Source organism: Cornus florida, unplaced genomic scaffold, assembly GCF_030987335.1.
Source record: "Cornus florida cultivar Cherokee Brave unplaced genomic scaffold, ASM3098733v1 CherokeeBrave_3.0.0_Hap2_Chr01, whole genome shotgun sequence".
In the NCBI taxonomy this organism is placed as follows: Eukaryota; Viridiplantae; Streptophyta; class Magnoliopsida; order Cornales; family Cornaceae; genus Cornus; species Cornus florida.
This window is the reverse complement of record NW_026775571.1, coordinates 63,146,190-63,166,531: the sequence shown is the minus strand read 5'-3', so window position 1 is coordinate 63,166,531 and position 20,342 is coordinate 63,146,190. Positions and strand designations below refer to the sequence as shown.

Genomic DNA, 20,342 nt, shown 5'->3' with positions numbered 1-20,342 from the left:
GCGAGATTGTGCACTGCAATTTTAGGATCAAGACCGGGCATCTCTTTGTATGTCTAAGCAAAGACATCCTTGTACTCAGACAATAATTGAAAGTAATCATTTTCTTCTGAGGGGTTTAGGAATGCACTAACAAAAACTGGTTTGGGTTGATTGTCAGTTCCTAAGTTGATTTCTTTGAGTTGATCAACAGTAGCCTGCCCCCCGTCTTCTAGTGTTGGTGGAGCTTTCTTGATATCATCTGGTTGTTCACAGTCAGGTTCCTCTTCAACAGTGATGTGGTATGAAGTAACACAAGACGATTCGCCAGTGCCTTCTATTCTATCCACTTCTGCTGATTGATTAGTAAATACAATGGTTCGCCTTCGAGCTTTCAATGTAACATCATTGGTGACATCTATCTCTGTCTTACGTTTCATTCGCGAAGGCACTAGGCTCTGAACCTCACTATTATTCACCACGTCGATGTTAGCTTCTTCTGACTTCACAATCTTGCTGTTTTTTAGTGGTGCATCATGGATAGTACCAATTCGAGAAAATACTGACTTTCGAGATTGAAGGTGTGCAGATTTTCTTCCTTGGTCATGAAAGCTCATTCTGTTAAAAACAGAGTTACGAGGCAAATTGCTGATATGAGAACTTGAAACATTTAATTCTCGGCTTGACAATCTGTTAAATACAGATGTTCGATCGCATGGAGCTCTTATACGGTCAAAGACTGATTTTTAATGCCCAGTCTGCTGATCTTGTTCATCCTCAACTTCTTCAAACCCAATGTATGAGGTGCTTGACTTCTTATCCCTCTTTGTGATTTGAATTCGAAGTGGCTCAGAAGCTACGAAACCGAGACCAGACTTAGGTGAAATGATTTTATGCCCTTGATCTTTCAACTTCTTCTGTGTCTCATTGAGGCCGTGCACCTTCTCACCGGTGACCTCAGCATTCAGTTTTCCAAGGCTTGCAGGATTTGTAAAATCATACCCCGACTTAGCCAAGAGTTGGTATGCTTTAGGATCGAATCCTTCGCCGGTCCTTTGTTTTGGAAGTGATAAATGATCAACCATAGATTGAGAAGGCCACACGAACCCTTTTAACGGAGACTTGGAAGGCGAAGACTTCTGAATCTTAGGGAGAGGAAGAGTTAACTCTCCTTTAAACTTTTGCATATCTTCTTTTTCCTTGGTTTGTGACATCTTTAATTTAAATTCCTTAGTTTCAATTATCTCGATAACAGGTGCCTGCCCTTCTTGTCGCTGAGATTTTAGAACATACTTTAAAATAGGTTTCGTCCGATGTGCTTTTATCGAGACCCCTCGCGTTTTAGCTACCTTTACAATGTCTGTCACTGAAACGTCTAGTGGATCACTTAATGCTTCTTTTGCTTTTGTAGATTGAATCTCTTGTGTAGACGGAAGGCTTGGGATAGGCACTTCCGAAGGTGTATCATGATCGATATAGAACTTGGCATCGGCAAAATGAGATTCTGCCTCTGTAAATGGCTTATGATCTGCCACAACCGTTTGTACGCCATTTTTGTAGAATTTGAAGCACTGATGAAGAGTCGATGGAATGACGCCATTACTATGTATCCAAGGCCTTCCCAACAACGAATTGTAGGACGTCTTTGCATCAATCACATGGAATAAGGTTTCTGCTTGGAGCTCGCCAATAGTTAGCTTTGCCCAAATCATGCCTATAGCTCTCTGTCCTCCTTGGTTAAAACCTTGAATAATAAGACGGCTACGCCATAACTCGTCAATTGTGATGCCAAGATTTTTCATCGTAAATTTTGGCATTAGATTCACCGTCGAGCCACCATCAACAAGAATACGAGTAACTCTTCGTTCTTTTATGTAACTGGAGACGAAGAGAGGACAATTGTGCGGCTTCGAACCCAACTGAAGATCCTCGTCCGTGAAAATAATTGGTGCACAACATGACTCAAACGTACCTCTGACCACTTCATCATCATCAGATTTTTCAATGATGGCTGTATTATGGTTCTCTACAGTCTGGACTTCATCTTGATCCTCGTTCTTCTCATCATTAAGGCTTATTTTCTTAGTTGAAACCATGTAAGTTGTTACAACTTCGTCATTTAGGTATCCTTTTGGAAAGAACTCTTGCAAAGTAATAGGCTTCTGACTCTTTTTGCTTATAGAGGTGTGTTTAGTTGACTGTGTCTTCTTGACCCATTTTCTGTTATGGCCAGACTGTTTATGGTGATATTGGGGTTTCTTCTTCCTTTGCCCTCTGTCAAAATAATTAGTCTGAAAAATATCAGCTTGTTGCTTCCGTGGTTTCTTTCTTGTCACCAGAGTCCATCCTTCTTCATCATCCTGAGGAAAAACCCTTCCAAATGTTGAAATGTCACGTACACTCCCTTGGCCAATATAGATTGGAATTGGTTCCAATGAACCAAACTGGATAGTTGTGCAAGATACCTCCGAAGTTAAAGGTTGAGAACGAGCACTCCCCACGACAGAGGTTGTCAAAGTAGCAGTAGTATGATTTGAAGTTACAACTTCGTCTGTATCCAACAAGATTTTTCCTTGTTTTGCCAGATTCATCACCACCTCCTTGAAGATAAAACACTTCTCAATTGGATGACTGATAATGCGATGATATTTGCAGTATTTTGGATCGTTGATACGTCCCATCTCTGGAGGACGTTTGCATTCAGGGAGTTCTATAACTTTACTTTCAAGTAAACATTCCAAGATGCCAGGAACATCGGAATCGAGGAAGGGGTATTCTTTCTTCTCTAACTCCTTTAGCGTAGGACGCTGTCTCTCTCTCTCTTGAAACTGGCGAGGCTTTTTATCATCCTTCTTGTCATCTTTAACAGATATCTTGATTGGGGTGGTTGAGATAGCCATTGAATCTTTAGCCGCATTTTTTGATGACTTGTCGCCCTTCTTCCAGTCCTTCTTATCTTTGCGTGGTTCTATAGTCATGGGACTTTTGCCGTCATAGGATTTCATACTGATCTCCATGTCATGGGCACGCGTAGCCAATTCCTCAAATGTGCGAGGTTTTATGCCTTGCAGAATGTAGAGCAGGCCCCAATGCATTCCCTGCATACACATCTCCACAGCAGATACTTCTGACAAACGGTCCTTGCAGTCAAAACTGAGGGCTCTCCACCAATTAATGTAATCGATTACAGGCTCATCCTTCCATTGCTTCGTGTTAGTCAACTCTATCATACTAACAGTACGACGAGTGCTTAGAACCTGTTCAAGAATTCTCGTTCCATCTGGTCTCAACTATCAATTGATTCTGACTTTAGGTTAGTGTACCACTCGAACGCGTTTCCTTTAAGGGACCGGACAAATTGTTTGACTAGTAAGTCCCCCTCTGTTCTGGCATTGTTACAAGTCTCGACAAAATGGGCAATGTGTTGCTTGGGCTTACCTTTTCCGTCAAATTGCTGAATCTTCGGAGGTTAGTATCCTACATGCATTCTCATATTGTCGATTCTCCTTGTATAGGGCTTTGAGTACATGAGAGTGCTCTGTGAGACACCACCATATTGAGCTCGGATTGTATTCGCTATCATATCTTGCAATTGTTCGACAGATAATGAAGAGACTGAAGAAGAGGTATGATTGGTTTGACCAGTCGCCTATTCTATCCCCGGCGTCTGGTTTTGACTGGTCACTTGTTCTGTCACCGGCGTCTGTTTGGGATTCTCCCTGTGAGTACCTTGTGCCGTAGAATTAGGATTCTCCGTTAGTATTGCTGTGGAAGATGTAGGTTTCCCAGACGGTGGTGGTGTGAAAGTTGCACGATTCCTGGATGGCATTGGTGTTTCACCGAAGGTCTGAACTTCTAATTTATTCATTAGTGTAGCGATTTGCAAGTCCTTTTCTTCAATAGTCTTTGTGAGGTTCTCAATGGAATGAGCCATAGTTGCTAGTTGTTCCTCCACCGTAGCAGCTCCAGTCATCATAGTAGCAACCACATCTGAGTATGATAAGCCTTGAGAATCCACGTTCCTTGAAGTGATTGATTGCTCCGAAGTCTGACGTGGTGACTCTGGGGGTGAACCGACACTAGAGTGAGCATCATAGATAGAACAAAGTGAATCTGGTGGTGGAGCCTCCTCTGGAACAATGTCAAGGTTTTTGACATGTTGAGTTTTCACGTTCGCCGGTGTTGCAGGATTAGTTTTCACCACATCTTACTGAAGTTTGAATGACGCCATCGCCTGGGACTTGCTACGTGTCACAGGGCCCGTCAAGGTACTTCCATCGATTAATTTGGTCTTCGTGCCACTTTTCATGGTGGCTTTAGCGTCGACCTTTGCAATAGCGATGTTTTTTTGGGCTTTCTTGTCTGTCTGAATCTTAGGGGGAGCCATAGAATTTGATAGAGAAGAAACTTGATGGTAGGAGAAAGAGATGAGAGGCAAAGGTGGTCCCACCGGGCGTGCCACAAATTTGTACACACAAATTTTGTAAGTCTGCAATAGAAACAAAATATGGAACAAATATCAATTTTATTAATTTATGAATGTGGAGTACAGTCCTTTGTAATATCTTTTACAATCAAAGAATGGTCCTCTGATTCGATCTCCTTGTTTTTGGTTGGTTGGATCCAAGGGTTGCACGAGCTTGTTCTTGAATCACTGTGGAATTTGATGAAGAACGGCACGTTGTTGGATGTGCTTGATGTTCTTTGCTTTTGGGTTTCGATTCTGAATTTGTGTCTGAATTCTGAGTCTCTGGATTTCTGAGTCTCTGAACTTCTGAATTCTGAATTTGTGTCTGAATTTGTAGACTTCTGAATTCTGAATCCTCTCCCTTTTTTTTTCTTCCTCCAAGCCTCTATTTATAGGCTTCTTGGACTAATAGGATGATGACACGTGTCATCTCCTGATAAGGATAAAACTATAACTGGGCCGGACCGGTTATATTGTGATAATTATCCTTAAAGATAATTATTCAAAATATATTTTATTAGGAATAATTATCGTTTCATTTAATTATCTGGGCTGGGCTAATTGAATAATTTAAGTGGACCAAGCCTGGTAAATTAAATAATTTATTTAAACATTAGGCCTATATTTAATGGGTCCATTCGTTAAAACCAAAGCCCCCTAAATTTTAGTGTCTACACTCTAGAAATCTAACAGATTATTGGAATAAAGATTAACTTTATAGGATACTTTCTTCATTCCTATTTCTAAATAATTTTGAATATCTTGTTCATTATCATGTAAATCTTGTACACGCATTATTTCTTTGGCTTTGCTAAGAATAATGGTCATTCTTTATATGGTTGTAATAGATTTATTGGCTTGGTGCTTTTAGTCGAGAAATGATTAGTTGATAATTTTAAATCTTTTATTTTATCTGAGAGCTCAGCTCAGCTATTTCTTTAAAAGATTCTCTAGGAATACTCTCTTGTAATACTTCTACCTTCTTCGAGTTTATTAACTTTTTCTGATAGCTAGAGTAATAACTGGATTAAAAAGTTGTTTTGTCTAATATATATATTGGTTGATTTTGCATCTGTCGTAAAACTTGTAAATCCTATAAGTTCTTTATCTATTTTATAGAGCTCAGATAATGCTTATAGGTAATCAGGATTACTAATGCTCATAAATTATTACAATAACATTTGGATATCTTCTTTTAATGATTTTAAATTGTCTATAATTATTTTTTGATTTTTTGCAATATCTTTTATATCACTATTTATATCTTTAATGGCGAAAATTATAATTTAATTATCTAAGTTTTCAGGACTAGACTTTTGTTCAACTATTGTTTTAATATAATCTAAGTTTTCTCCGAGTCATTTTATCGAGGTGTCTAAGTTATTAAAATTTATTCTGTTCATAAACCTAACTAAAATTTTTGTCATCTAACTTCTAGAATATTCTGTGTAAGAATAATTCTAGATCTAAGTTCTTCTATTCTTCATTGAAGGTTATATGTTGCATTTTCCGATTCTCGTGAAATGTAACAGTTCCTAAGTGTTATTTAAAAATATTTTAGAATTGCTAGAAGTTCTTCTTTGGATAATTTGTGCATAAAATAAACTTTAGGGGCAAAAATATAATTTTATCTTATAAAAGGGGTTCAATTAGTAACTCTCCACTTTTGGTTCATGAAATAGTAAATATACAAACTAGTCAATCATCTAATAATATACTTCTGCTACCACCACATACGTAAAAATCCCTATAAATTTCGTCATTTCTAGTATCATCAAGGTAAAATAACAGAACAATTGGCATACGTAAAAATCCCTATAAATTTCGTCATTTCTAGTATCATCAAGGTCAAATGACAGAACAAGTGGCATGACATTTATGAATAAGAGTGAGTGATAGGTTTAATTATTCTCTGCATAACCTTTAGGTGATAATATAGCAACTTTTAAATATTTTTTTTACTTTGTCGTAATTGTGGCCATGGTAATTTTTTCTTAATCTTTTAACATGATTATTTTCTTTGGACCTCCAACATAATAAAAGTCCAAGTCCAGTTCAATTTTATAATAAATTTAAAAATTTAAACATATGACCTAAATCAAATCTAATACGTATTAATTTAAAAAATAACAAAATTTAGTGTCATTTCTCACATCACTCAGTATTAGGTTTCCAACTGTACAATTTGACCTTTTCATTGGATCATATGTGGCCCTCTGAACAAGATTCATGTAGCCAACTTTAAATCGTTGAAAAGAAATTTTTTTGTTAAGTTGAGTTGATTATATAATCAGAGTGTAAGTGTACTTTTAAAAACATTTTTTTTTTTATTTCTTTTCAAAAAAGAAAAATAAAATAAAAGTGGGGAACATAAGATTATAAAAAGTTGAAAAGAAGTATGATTCCTACTAATGTAGGCCAATTAAAAGACTTAATTGGAATTCTGCTAAAAATAGAACCAGAAGCCATGAAAATAATTTTCCCAGCTCTTTCACAAATTTGAGCTGCAGAAAAAAGAATGGGCGGGTAAATTTGGTTAATTATAAAATAATTTATTATAATAAAGACATTTACGTAATAAAACATTAAATGATCACTCATTAGCATTTAACTTTTAGATTCGATCATTATTCATTTTTTTTTTTTTTTTTTTTTTACTTTATGGTCAGCAATTTTGTTTAAATTTGGTTACTCAAATATAATTTAATTTCTTGGCCATTCCAAAATTTTAAATTTTCTTTTCTATTTTTATTTTATTTTATGGTTATCTATCTAGTTAATAACGATAGTTTGAATTTATTTTATTTTATTTTTAAGTTAAATGAACCTTTTTAATTTCGCTTTTAAAATTTTAATCTAATATCAAACTTGTTAATTATTATTGTAACTCTGGTGGCTACAATATAAGGAGTACATATTAGAATTCAATTCATGGATGGTTAACCATTCTTTTTCGTCATTTTTTATTCTATATCATTTGTAGACTTTTAAAGATATACATTAAAATGCATTGAAAAAAAAAAAAAAAAAATCATTACAATTTTATTTTATTTTTAAATTTAAATTTTATATTTACCAATTTGGCCCTTTTGGAAAAAAAATTGGCCGCCTGTATTTCCGCAATGTAAATCCTACCAACCGGACTAATGAAAGTGACAAAAACTAAACTTGAATATTATGGGAGGCTTCCAAATATAACATTTTAAATATAATGGGTCTTATGTAAATGAGTATGTCAACTACCTTCGTAAACCGAACTTAATATTGTTAAAGTTGGGCTCGTTTGTTAAATGACTCCTGGCTCGACTCATTACTTAGTGAATGATTCTGAGTGGCGCCCGAGATGTTCCAAATAGTCTGTTCATTTGCAGTATTGACGACAATGGTGTAATATGCACAATATCCGTAATACATAGGCGATTTATGCCTTTAATCTACATTCAATAGGGTAGCAATTCAAGTTTGTGGATCCTAATAGTATTGTGTCGACCTAAGGATATTATACTAAACAACTCAATCCGAACACGACCCGTTTAATAGTCGTATCAAAAGCTCTCAACACTAACCCGACCTGTTTATTAAACAGGTTATATGTGTAACACGTTTAATGATCTATTAATAAAACGAAACATTATATTATTTAAATTATTAATAATATTCAATTAAACAATAAATATTAAAAAAAAAAAAATACAAGTTTCAATCCAAATAATCTCTAATTTACAAATGAATAAATTATAAGATACAAATTTAGATAGCTATTTTGAAACTTAAATAGAAATTTATTTATAACATGTATAGTTAAACGTGTTGAACCTCTCAACCCAAATACGACACGATTAATTAAACGGGTTAATCGTGTAAACCCGTTTACGATTCGAACCCATGAAACAACATCTACCCATAAGATTGTCATTCAATAAATATTTCTTCTACAAAGAGGATTAAAAAGATAAAGAGCTTACTTTGAAGGGGATCTGAAGAATGCTCTGATCCAAAGCTAAAAAAAGAAAATGCTTAGGGCAAAGTCGCGGGTCTTCCTCCTTTTACCAAAACTTCTTATAGATTCGAGCAAGGAAACAGATTCCCACTTGCTTGGATTTCATTCTAGGAAAGGCCTGGGAGTCCGATACAGTCACTGCTTTGAAGGGAACCGAAGGAAATCACTCACAAACTCAGGAACATGTCTTGTACTCTGGAATTTCAAGATGGCTCTTATCCAAATATATGGTAAAGATTGATGGTGATAGCAGCAAGATCATTGTGGCGTCGCTTCCAACGGTTCCTCACTTTTGCTAACAGCAGCATCTGGGAGGCTCTTCAGCGCCTGTAGTAATGTCAAGAAGAAAATATTCTTCACCCATGAAACGACAGTAATGTAACTAGAAAACAAAGAAAAAGACGATCCATCTACCTCGTATAGAAACCAAGAAGCAAAAGCATCTGTGGCAGCATACTGTAGTTGTTGCTGTGATAAAACATTAGCCTCCCAGTTTCCCAGTCTAATTCTGTTGGGTTTCTGAATCTGCAACATTTTTGAAACTTAGATTAGACCTGATGGCAATAATCCTTGCGTATATTTGCAAAGCATATGATGGCCTTAAACTGAGAAACCAAGTAGCTAAAGTCATATTTTAGACACCATCATTCAATCAAGTGTAAGTCATAATGCAGTAACACGTCGAGCAAGTCTAAGCTTCTAGAAAACAAAACGTTATTTGTAAGGCAAGAGTATTGCTGAATGGACCGACTTAATTGATTCCTTAAACAAACTCTGGAATTTCAAGGAACAACATTAGAAATTTCAACGGCATTGCTTATTCATATGTGAAAAGATATTATATCAAAGCAAACGCCTAGGTGATCATGTCAACAATGTCTTCATAAGCTATTGCAGAGTCTATCCTTGTGCCTATTAATCTCAACCACGGCACTTGGCATTACAAATTTAACGGAATCTTTCCATTAGAAAAGCCCTGTTTAAAGTATCAGAATAAAATATTGTAATTGATAGTGATCGACGTTTTCCATAAGCAACCAATACGGGTTATTTTAAGTTATGTCTATCAAGTTTGGCACAGAGAGGTTATGCATGCACTTTACCATGAATTATGGCACAATGAACAACTACATGAAAAGCAACAGTGAACTTCACTCAATAAATATCAGATAAACTATGTTCTGAACAATTCGAAACATTACGAAAATAAATGGAAAAGGAAATGAATAACACTAAAACAGGGAACCAAACCAGTTATCCCCAGTTATTGAGTCACCCATCATGGTTTGCCAAAACAGAATTAGAAATAGGAGAGAGCAAAGAATACTGATTAAATAAAGAGCCCCAAAAATAACCTGTTTGCAGATAACCATTTCAGTCAGTGATCCTAGACCCCACTGCTTGGGATCTCCAACAAGCTTTTGATTTGCTAGAGCAGACAGGTCTTCCAAATCTTTCACAGATACGTTATGATCTTTAAAAAACTTAACAGCATCATTTCCAATTCCCACTCCAACCTGTGCTTGAGTTAAGCAGTTCACACTAGATAAATATAAATTATGTAGAATTTATGAAAGGTTGAGACATTACTTGTAGCAAAATCAGAACTATTTGAGTTTACAGATCAACTAACCTTCACAGATGAAGGATCCTCGAGAAGAGATTGCAAACTCTGAGGAACTCCTGAATGAATAATGTGCATCACGTAACAAAAATTCTTGTTCCCACATATCTGCAAAACCGCAGCCTTCCCGGGCGAAACACCTACAGCATTTAGGTCTCTTTTAGTAATGATCCAATAATAGAAGTCTAACCACTGGCAAAATTAAGCTCTCATAGAAAAGAATTCATATTATTGAATTGTATCCCCTGCTGAGTCGCTCTTTTAAGTGCATTAGAATCAAAAGGAGAGTGCAAGCATGGAGGTACCTAGACATTCATCATATTTATGCTAACCACTCAAAGTGAAAGTGGGTGCCTATACAAGAGGTGAGGGTCCATTTGACCAACAAGCCCCAATAGCTGGAGTATCACTAGAGTGAGTATACGTTCTATTCTATTGTAATTTACTTAAAAAGTGTTGGTTCTCCATTGGTAACAAGTGTTGTACCTATAAGTTCTAGTCCTTGCATTCTATTATCTGTAGTAATACAAGTATCTTTTCCATTTGAGTGTCGTGTTGAAGTGTAGAAATCCAAGTGTACAAGAGAGCAAGTAAGGCCACTATTATCATTAGTATTAAAACTACTATTGGATTCATATATGCAGGAAACACCCTCACTATTCTCAAGGATTCCAGATTCAGAAGCTCTTCCCAAACTATGACCAACCAAGTTGCTACTATTCATGGAATATCACTATGAATCACATAAACCATTCGATATTACACAAATGCTTGAGAAACAAAATGATTCTTTCATACTTTGGTGAGATCTAAAATTCAAATCGTATTTCCACTAGTCTAATCCTCACCTGACATTGAAGTAAAAATATATTTCCACAAATTTCATACCATTGTATTATTTATACAATAAAGCCTAACTCTATCCAGCAAAAAAGAAAAGATGCAATCAAAATATATAGATAATAAAATCTATTAGTCATGACGGAAATAGGAGTTATAAAAAATATATATGGGAAGAGAAAGTGGAAAATGCATTGGGTCTCAAAAAATTAAAATCCATTCAAAAGTTTGCCTAAGAGGCTAAGCCACAATATGTTCTCCACGTGGACTGAGATTTGGGAATAAATATTTTTTTAATTTGCATATATATTCTAAGTCACATAATGCGGGAGCGGGAGCGCGAGAGCAGCAAATTTAAAATTAGTTGAGAGCGGGAACGCTGTGAGAACTGCTGTATATTTATTTTTATGTAATTATTTCACTTCATATATTATCATTTTTAATTATTACATATTATATTTTATTATTTTTATTCTGAAATTATTCAAAAATAATCAAATTTTTAATTATTATTACTTTGATTAAATAAATTTTATGGAGTAGTCATATATATATATATATAATTGATGAATTAAAAATATACACAGGGCAAAGCCCAGCCAAAATATGAACAAAAACAAAGGGCTATGACTAAAGCCCAACCCAAAACCCAGATCGCCATGCCAAAAGCCCTCCCCAATCCACGGTTGGTCCAAGAGACAAAAGACAATTTACAGTATTATATAGTCTAGAAAACCCTAGGCAAAGTTACTCAACATTCTAGAAGAGAGAGGAAAAGCCTCCAACGCTCGATCCTGCTCCGGTGGATGAGTCTTCTTGTGAAGACAAAGTCACTCCCATAGAAAGCAGCCTTGTCCAGATCCGGTTGATAACAGTGAAGAGGAAGGTATGCACTCTTCAATCATCTACAAATCATAATACTCAAGCCTCAATCTGGTGAGTATTAGTTTGTTACTTGAATTCTGCATATTTAGACCTTTCCAATGGTGCGATGCTCAACTGATGAAGTTCTCCCAAGGAAGATGAGCGACCTGAAATCTGCATTTGGACTGCAAAAAAGCCCAAATCGGTCTAGTAAAGGGGCAAGAGCCGCAAGAGAAGAACAAATATGATTATGCGGTTTCAAGAATTATATTCGCGAATTCAAAAAAACGAGTTCGCGAATTCAGATAAACAAATCGCGAATTTTGCACGATTTTGCTCCCAATCTACCGATCCGCGTGCGGAGCTTGAGAGCGTGACCCTCAGATGCGAACTATGTGACTAAGTGTATACTTTGTTTTCTTCCAAATTGCTTTCTTAGGAAGCATTTTCCCAGTATAACTCACACGATTTTGAATTGATATAATAAGATAAGAAACATAATAAAATACAACCTTAAATGAATTGTGAAAATATAATTTTATCGAAAATAATAGTAACAATATAGAAAAGAAAAATAGAAAGAAAATAAAAGAAATTAACAATTTCACTGTCAAGTTATAATATCTCAAAATTAATAAAATGTAATATTCTTTGAACTCTGCACACAAAATTATCCAACGGGAAAGGAAACAAAAAAGATCAAACAAAAAGAAATTAAATTCAGCCATCCAACATATCCATGAATTAGCCAACCTAAAGAAGTAAAAATTCAGGCTTAAGTAGCAGGTTAAGAAAATTAAAATATATATATATATATATATATATATATATATTCAATAATCCTTATGCATCAACTGGCAAATATCATACAAAATATGCATACTAAATCAAATGAAAATAAGAATTTTCTGTTTATTGAACCAACCTCTTCTGAATGTTGGTCTCCACTCAATGTCAAATCCAAGAACGGCCCGACCCACTTCACTTTTCTTAAATTCAACAAACTTTAAAAGCTCCTTTGCAGCTTTATCTACCTCAGCAACTGTTCTGCTATACAGGATTTGACCTCCAAAATTCAATGTGGGATATCTCATTGTTAACTTAGCAGTCTTAGCTGATACTGGGAACACAAAGAAGATTGTGTCACTAAAGCTTTTTCTTATTTCTGAAAAAAAGCTTTGGATAAGAGTGTTAAAGAAATGTGAAATTATTTATTTTATTTTATTCTTATTTTTAAAAGAATGCAGAGAAATAGTTTCAAAGTGCCTGTGGAATGATAAAAAAACAAGGGAGGGAGGAGGAGAGGAAGCATTAAAGTGAGATTAGAATATATATATATATATATATATATATATACATAAAGGTCAATTATAGTAAAACTCATCTTCAAAGTCTTGTCGAAGAAAGACACAAGAAAATGCCTTAATGCTACAAAAACATGAAATACATTTCTTTGCAGTTTGCCAGCAAATAACTGAGACAGCAACCATCATGTTTGATATGCAATCTGAACAGCCATTTGTGCAATACTATATAGGAGCACATTTCCACAAGTTAATAGAAAATATATAATATTAATTAAGTAATTAACTTTATTACCTCCCATTCAGAAACTAATAGCTTTCTGGCTCGCCAAATACCAAAGATGTATCAGTGGCTCTTTACATTTTTTGAGTAACTTTTTCAAATATATGTATATACCAGAGGCATGCAGGAATGGAAAAACACAATAGACCCCAATAATGAGATTTTTTAAAAAGTTCCAAATATCACCGAGACTGAAGTTGTCATATTGATCGCTGATTCAAGAGCCGCTAAGGTGACTAGATGGGAACATCATAGATTGGTATCTGGCAATACGCAGCAATATGCAACAATTTGCTAGATAAAATGACAAAAATCCTTGTTTTAAAATAAATAAAAAAATTAAAAAAATAATAATAAAAAATAAAATAAATAAAAAATAAAAGAGAGTACAGAAATTTTAGGAAAAATAGGAATTACAAAACACGTCATGAAATAAACAAAATATACCATTTAACACATACAGAATTGGTCTAAATGACTAACAAAAATGTATCAAAATTAAACAATTACTATCTAAATAATTGTTTATTAAATATAATCTAAAAATACATAATAGTTTAACAAATTGACACAGGAATACCCAGTTAGATCCTCTGGAAGTAACCTGGGGAGGGGGTGAATAAGTCGCCTTTAGTCAATGCACCATTTTTTACTTTTAAATGATTATCAAACAAAATCATAAAAAAACATAGCATAATTACAAGTAAAAGGCAAGTACAAAGACACTGGATTTTTTTATGTAAAAAACCTGAACAGGAAAAACAAGGACTTAGTCTAGAGTTGAAACAATCCAAAGAGTTAAAACCTAATCCTGTTAGCCAGAATTGCTAACAGTTACTGTATCTCTAAGTGTTCTTATTACATGTCCTTCAGTGACTGATTATGAAATGTCTTTAGAGTGTTCTTATTTACTCCTCACGAAACTCAACAAGACACAACTAAATAGAAAATTACAGCTCGACAAAGGTTTTGACAATGAAATTTCCCATAACATCACACTAAGTCCTAACATGGATATGCAATATAACAAAATAAGCAAAGTAGCTACAAAGAAGTCATGATCATTGCTCCTCCTCCTCATCATCGTTATTAACACTCCTCTCAGGACTATTCTCCTCCTCTCACTCTCATCACCACTCTCATTTTCACTTCTCTTGTCAAAATCTAGATCCACTTCTGGTTGAGGTCATCAGTGTGATCTTCCTTGTAATGCTATTTTATGTTTTGCTATCCATGTTTGTGACACATTATATTTTTCAATTTATATTAAATTATTTAACATTACAAAGGAGACCTAACCGACACTTACGGATTTCATATATTGCAAAAGATAAGAACATACACTTCTAAAAAGGTTTAGTGTCCATGTCAAACAAGTGTTAGATGTTGACACTTTGCAAACACTCCTAGACACGTGCCCGGTATTATCACAAATGTGTCTGTAATTCAAAAATAAATTTCACTATTTCAAAAACTTGGATGACACATCCCAGACACAAGCCTTATGTAGCATAAACACATCCTAAAAGAAATCATATCCATCAATCTTAGAACTAAAATGAACAAACTCCCAAGTGTCCCAACCTTTTCTTTATGAAAAATTGAAATCATAGACATGGTTATTGGTAAGTCAAACATTTAACACACAAATTAATATAGGACAAGAATATAAATGTAATGAAACAAACACAATAGGAGAGAGTGCAGTTTTGTATATAAAGTAAAAAAATTATGACATTTGCATAGCTTCACCCTCCAAATTATTCAATTCTTAGTTTGGAATTGGAAAATTAAAATGATGTTCTATTGTTGTCTTATATGTAGATGTATATAATTAAAATTCTATATTTTTATATAGTCTTGTCCAACCCGTGTCTTTAAATCTATTTTAGAATTTGACGTGTCATCATATCCATGTTTTATCATATTCGTGTTAGTGTCTTTAATAGTGCAAAGAAAACCATCTAGACTATCACCCATTTCTATTTTGACTCGACCCTCAATCAAAGAAAGACACATGAAGGTTCTTTGAATTAAATTTCCTCATTTCCACCAATAAATGTAATTGCAATTCCTTATCGTGGTCATATCTTGCTCCTTTCTTTTTCATGTCTCACAAGTCACCTCACGAAACAAAGTCATTTCAAGTGACCCACATTAGACATATCTGGTAAAAGACACAACATCAAGCTTCTCTTTTTCTCTCCTGTTACTATGTCTTTGTTTGGATGAAGATGAGAGAAAAGAAAATAAATGATACCATTAGTTATAAGAGAAAAGAAAAGAAAAGAAATGATAGCAATAACCTCTATTCATGTTTGGATAAATTATGAAGGAAAAGAAAGGAAAACATAGTATTCTTGTTTGGAACAGGCAGAAGAGATAAAAGAAAAGAAAGGATAACCACTACATTAATATCATAACCTTTTTATAAAATTTTAAAAGATATGAGTCAAATGTTATAAGAGGGTAGTTTTAAGATTATGAAAATACTACTTAACCCAATATCTTTTCCCTCCAAATCTTCCCATTTTCTATCCCTCCCAATCTTTTGTTTTCTCTACACTAAAAACTACCCAAACACAATTTCCACTATCCTTTCCTTTCTTTTCTTTCCAAATGACTCTATCCAAACGAAGAGAGTCCAGCAATGCTGAGATGATTTGCCAGAGTTGTCACTATATCAAATGGAACTTCATACCATGCTAAAAAAAATTCTTTGATATCATCCAAGTTATTTTATTGTAATTTGAACTCATAAAACTATCCTAATGTATAATTTTTTTTTTTCAGGACAAGGGAAAGACTGAAAGAGTGAGTTCCCAATATGGTAATGTACCACTATACCAAATATTTGCTTACAGTATCAGTGTTCCCAAATGATAAAGATGGCACCAAAACTACCAAATATCCAATTTCAATTGCGCATCATATATATATATACACACACACACACATGGACATCAAAACCAATAATGGACTCCAACTCTATCGAAAACAGTCCAAAAAGTAATTGAAAAAATGTTAGTAAAGAAAACATTTACCCTTAGAGGAAGAGTGATAAAGACTGCGGAGTGGATTTCGCCGACAACGCGCGAAAGAAAATGAATTCGGGAATTGCATCGAATTGCTTTCACTTTTTAAGCAATAGCCACCGGCGATTGAATCCGGCAACCGACGGATATTTTTGCGGCGGTCAAAGCCAGCGCCGTCGTCCTCATCGCTACAAATCGGAGAACGGCGGCGTCGCTTGATCGGAGATGAGGAGGAGGTTGCGGATTGAAACGCGGCTTCGATTGCTTCGAGTTCTTGGTGTGTGAAGGGTTTGTCCCAATCTGAATCCGAAACGGAGGGAATTACAGGTGATTCACCTCCCGATTGCATTTGTAAAGTTCTCCAGGATTGAAAGAGTGGATGTGGCGGGCTTCTTTGAAGAATTGTGTTTCGTTGCTATTTGGGTTTCAGAGCGATTGACATGACCGAACACATATAACCCATCTTTCTATTCATTATTCAAATTATTTTGGTATTCAAATTATTTTGGTCCCAATCTGGGTTTGCCCCCATTTTTTTTACAAGTTCACTATTACAACAAAACTTTGGCCGGATAAATTTTCCTAATTTTTTAGGATAAAAATAAGGGTAATGACAGGAAGTAAGATTGTTGAACTGTCAAACACATCCCACTAATTATTAATTGACGTCATTATGTAAGAAGTGATGTCATTACAACATTGTAAAAATAAATTAGTTTTTTTTTTTTTTTTTTTTTTTCTGTTCTTGTCCGAGGATGACTCTAAACTCTATACTTGGGACTATCGAAGGCCATAGTTATAACGGGTGGCCGCTTACTCATTTACTCAAAAAGCTTAAGTTATTAGACAGCACTGCTGCTGCATATTCATTTATTTATACAAATAGACCGGCTCGAGCCTTAGGCATTTTGCCTAAAGCCCCAGCCAATAAGAAGGTCCAAAAATTTAAAATTTTCTTATATTAAGTTATACTATAATTATTTGCTAATATTGTTAAACTCTAATAAATATAAAAAAATTATATTAGGTCTTAAAGATTTAAATCCTAAAATAACTTCTTTTTTTCCCTTTCCCCACTCAATTTTATATTAGACCTCAAATATTTATATGCTAAAATAACTTAGTCCTTCTCTTTTCTCTTTTCTCCTCATTTATTCATTCCGATTTTATATTAGCCTTAAATATTTATATCTTAAAATAATTTTTTCTTCTTTTCTCTTTCCTCTCTCCTCCCTCATTCATTGAACTCTGATTGATATATAAATTTAATATTGACCCCCAAAAATTTACATCATTATATGACTTATTTTGTTCCCTTTTTTTGCTCTCATTCACGCTTTAAATTAAATTCTAACCAATATAGAAATTTAATACTAAGCTCAAAATTTTGTATGATAAATATTTTTTTCCCCTCTTTCTTTCTCTCTCATTCACATTTTTTACACCAGCATTAAAAATATTTTTAGATAAGTTATACTAACAAAATATTAAATATACGTTGTTGTTTGGAAAAGTAGCAAAAACTTTCCATATTTATTTATTTTTTTAGTATGTTTTATCTTCTTCTCCTTATACTCTCGTCACAAGTTTGGAGCATCTCCAACCGTTGTGTATTTTTTTTATTTTTTTTTATAAATCTGATGTGTTATGATGAGTTTATACAAAAATTTTGGATTATTTAATTTTAACTCTAATGGTTGTTTTATACTTTTTTGTGTAAAAATATATCTCCCAATGACAATCAACCATGAATCATGTAAGGACCCCACATAACTTTTACAAAACTACTTAATATATGGTTGATTTTTTAATGGAACAAGAAGAGAGATAAAAAATGAAATATGTTGATCCGGTAGTGTAAAAATGTTGTGTAAAATATACAACCCTTTTACACATTGGTGGTATGGCAATATATCTTAATAAACTGTTGGAAATGAAAAAAATTTACACATCATAGGTGGCAGTGTATATTTTACACAAAAATATATTTCAACAGACCGCTGGAGATGCTCTTACAGTTGTTATGAACGTTTTTTTTTGTTTTTTTTTATTCTATTAAAAAATTTATAGAAGTATTAGATTTGGGTTTTCTAAACTAGGTTTAATGGTTCTTTTTCTTTAATTATTTTTAAATTTATTAACTTTTGTTATTATAAATTTGTGTGTGTATATATATTTTTATATTTTGTTTTTGAGTTGTGACTAATTTTATTTATATGGTTAAAAAGGCCACTTTTTATTTTCCGCCTAAGGTTTCAAATTAGATTGAGCTGTGCCCCTGTATACACACTTCAACTCCTGATGTGGAGAAGTCCCACTTGTAACATTCTCTCGCACCCAAATCCGAGTAATGCCAAGCCACCCTGCCTACCCGAGGTCCAAACCCAGATGCCCTACGTGGGAGCTTGGCGTGACACCGATTCAACACTTCAACTCCTATCAAAATTCGTCGCGGGACAAATCATGTTTTTTTATAAATTCATATGTTATTTTTTATATATAAAAAATCATATCCAATTAAATGAAGAAATATAAGTAAGTAGAGAATGCAAAATTAATTAATTTTCTCCAAAATTACAGTACTATATTTCCTCATTTAATCGGGGTTTAATGTATTTTTTTTCAAAAACTCATGCATCATTAAAGTCCCGAGAAGACCAAAAACTCAATTTTCATGATTTTTCCAAAACTTAAAATTACAATCAGACAAAGAGGATAAACATTGAATTCTTTAACAAACAAAAATATTTTTTCAAACTGGTTGCAATTTTTTCTAAAATTTCGAAGGATAAAAATATATAAAAATATTATTTCAGAATGTGATAATCATAATATTTTGTGGACGCTTCAGGAGTACCTAAGACATTCTCCTGATACAATCGAACTCCAATCGCATGAATTACCGTGACATGACTTACATGAAACTATTTTTAAAAAAAGGCCTTTTCAAAAATCATTCTGAGAAATTATTCGAAAATCACATTTCGTAATATATATATATATATATTTAAAGTGACTTACAATAATCTAATATTATGTAGCGACTTCATGAATCTCTACATTTAGAACTTTTTAGTACATTAATTTATTTTTATCACATCGAGTCAACATTAGAATTTGCATTGTTCCGCAACCATCACTTTTCAAATATCCCTCATAAACATGAGCAGAGAATAATAACAGTAAAAGAAAATGAATAAATAAATACTTATGTAAAAAAAAAAAAAAAAATGAATGAATACTGTTTTTATCCCTTGATTTATTAATATGCTCACAAAATAAGATATATATATATATGTGTGAGTGTGCGCGCTTCTGTGTTATGAAAGAGAGATATATTGAGAGAAAATAAGGCCGGAGAGTGCAAGTATTTAGAGGATATTTAGAGAGAGGGACAAAAAAATGAATTTGAGAGGGAAGAGCAACAACAATCTGAGAAAAAGTCTATAGTGGTTTTATGTAAATAAGGGTGGGCGCTTGTCCAGGCGCTCTAGTCAAACTATAACATTAGCAAATTAATTTATAGTGGTTTTAGTACATTAATTTATTTTTATCACATCGAGTCAACATTAGAATTTGCATTGTTCCGCAACCATCACTTTTCAAATATCCCTCATAAACATGAGCAGAGAATAATAACAGTAAAAGAAAATGAATAAATAAATACTTATGTAAAAAAAAAAAAAAAAATTGAATGAATACTGTTTTTATCCCTTGATTTATTAATATGCTCACAAAATAAGATATATATATGTGTGTGTGAGTGTGCGCGCTTCTGTGTTATGAAAGAGAGATATATTGAGAGAAAATAAGGCCGGAGAGTGCAAGTATTTAGAGGATATTTAGAGAGAGGGACAAAAAAATGAATTTGAGAGGGAAGAGCAACAACAATCTGAGAAAAAGTCTATAGTGATTTTATGTAAATAAGGGTGGGCGCTTGTCCAGGCG

General features: G+C 33.8%; 1 protein-coding gene across 2 annotated transcripts; it reads right to left on the bottom strand.

Annotated features, from left to right (window-relative positions):
* Positions 1–8,203: 8,203 nt before the first annotated feature.
* On the bottom strand, positions 8,204–16,911 carry LOC132298838 (3'-5' exonuclease). 2 transcript variants are annotated; one of them, XM_059795181.1, is made up of 6 exons: positions 16,404–16,909; positions 12,698–12,892; positions 10,078–10,208; positions 9,800–9,961; positions 8,859–8,969; positions 8,204–8,771 (listed from the first exon to the last, which is right to left on the bottom strand). In XM_059795181.1, the coding sequence occupies exons 1-6, from the start codon at positions 16,741–16,743 to the stop codon at positions 8,703–8,705; spliced, it is 1,008 nt and encodes a 335-aa protein (XP_059651164.1). In that variant the 5' UTR covers positions 16,744–16,909; the 3' UTR covers positions 8,204–8,702. The 2 variants fall into 2 exon arrangements, with proteins under 2 accessions (XP_059651164.1, XP_059651167.1); XM_059795184.1 differs by lacking the exon at positions 12,698–12,892 and having other exon boundaries at positions 16,404–16,911.
* Positions 16,912–20,342: the final 3,431 nt, after the last annotated feature.

Coding starts and splice junctions, on each gene's coding strand:
- LOC132298838 (XM_059795181.1), bottom strand. CDS start 16,743: ATGCAATCGGGAGGTGAATCACCTGTAATTCCCTCCGTTTCGGATTCA. Junction 10,209..12,697: donor GAGACCAACATTCAGAAGAG/GTTGGTTCAATA, acceptor TAAATGCTGTAG/GTGTTTCGCCCGGGAAGGCT. Junction 8,772..8,858: donor CTTCTTGGTTTCTATACGAG/GTAGATGGATCG, acceptor ACATTACTACAG/GCGCTGAAGAGCCTCCCAGA.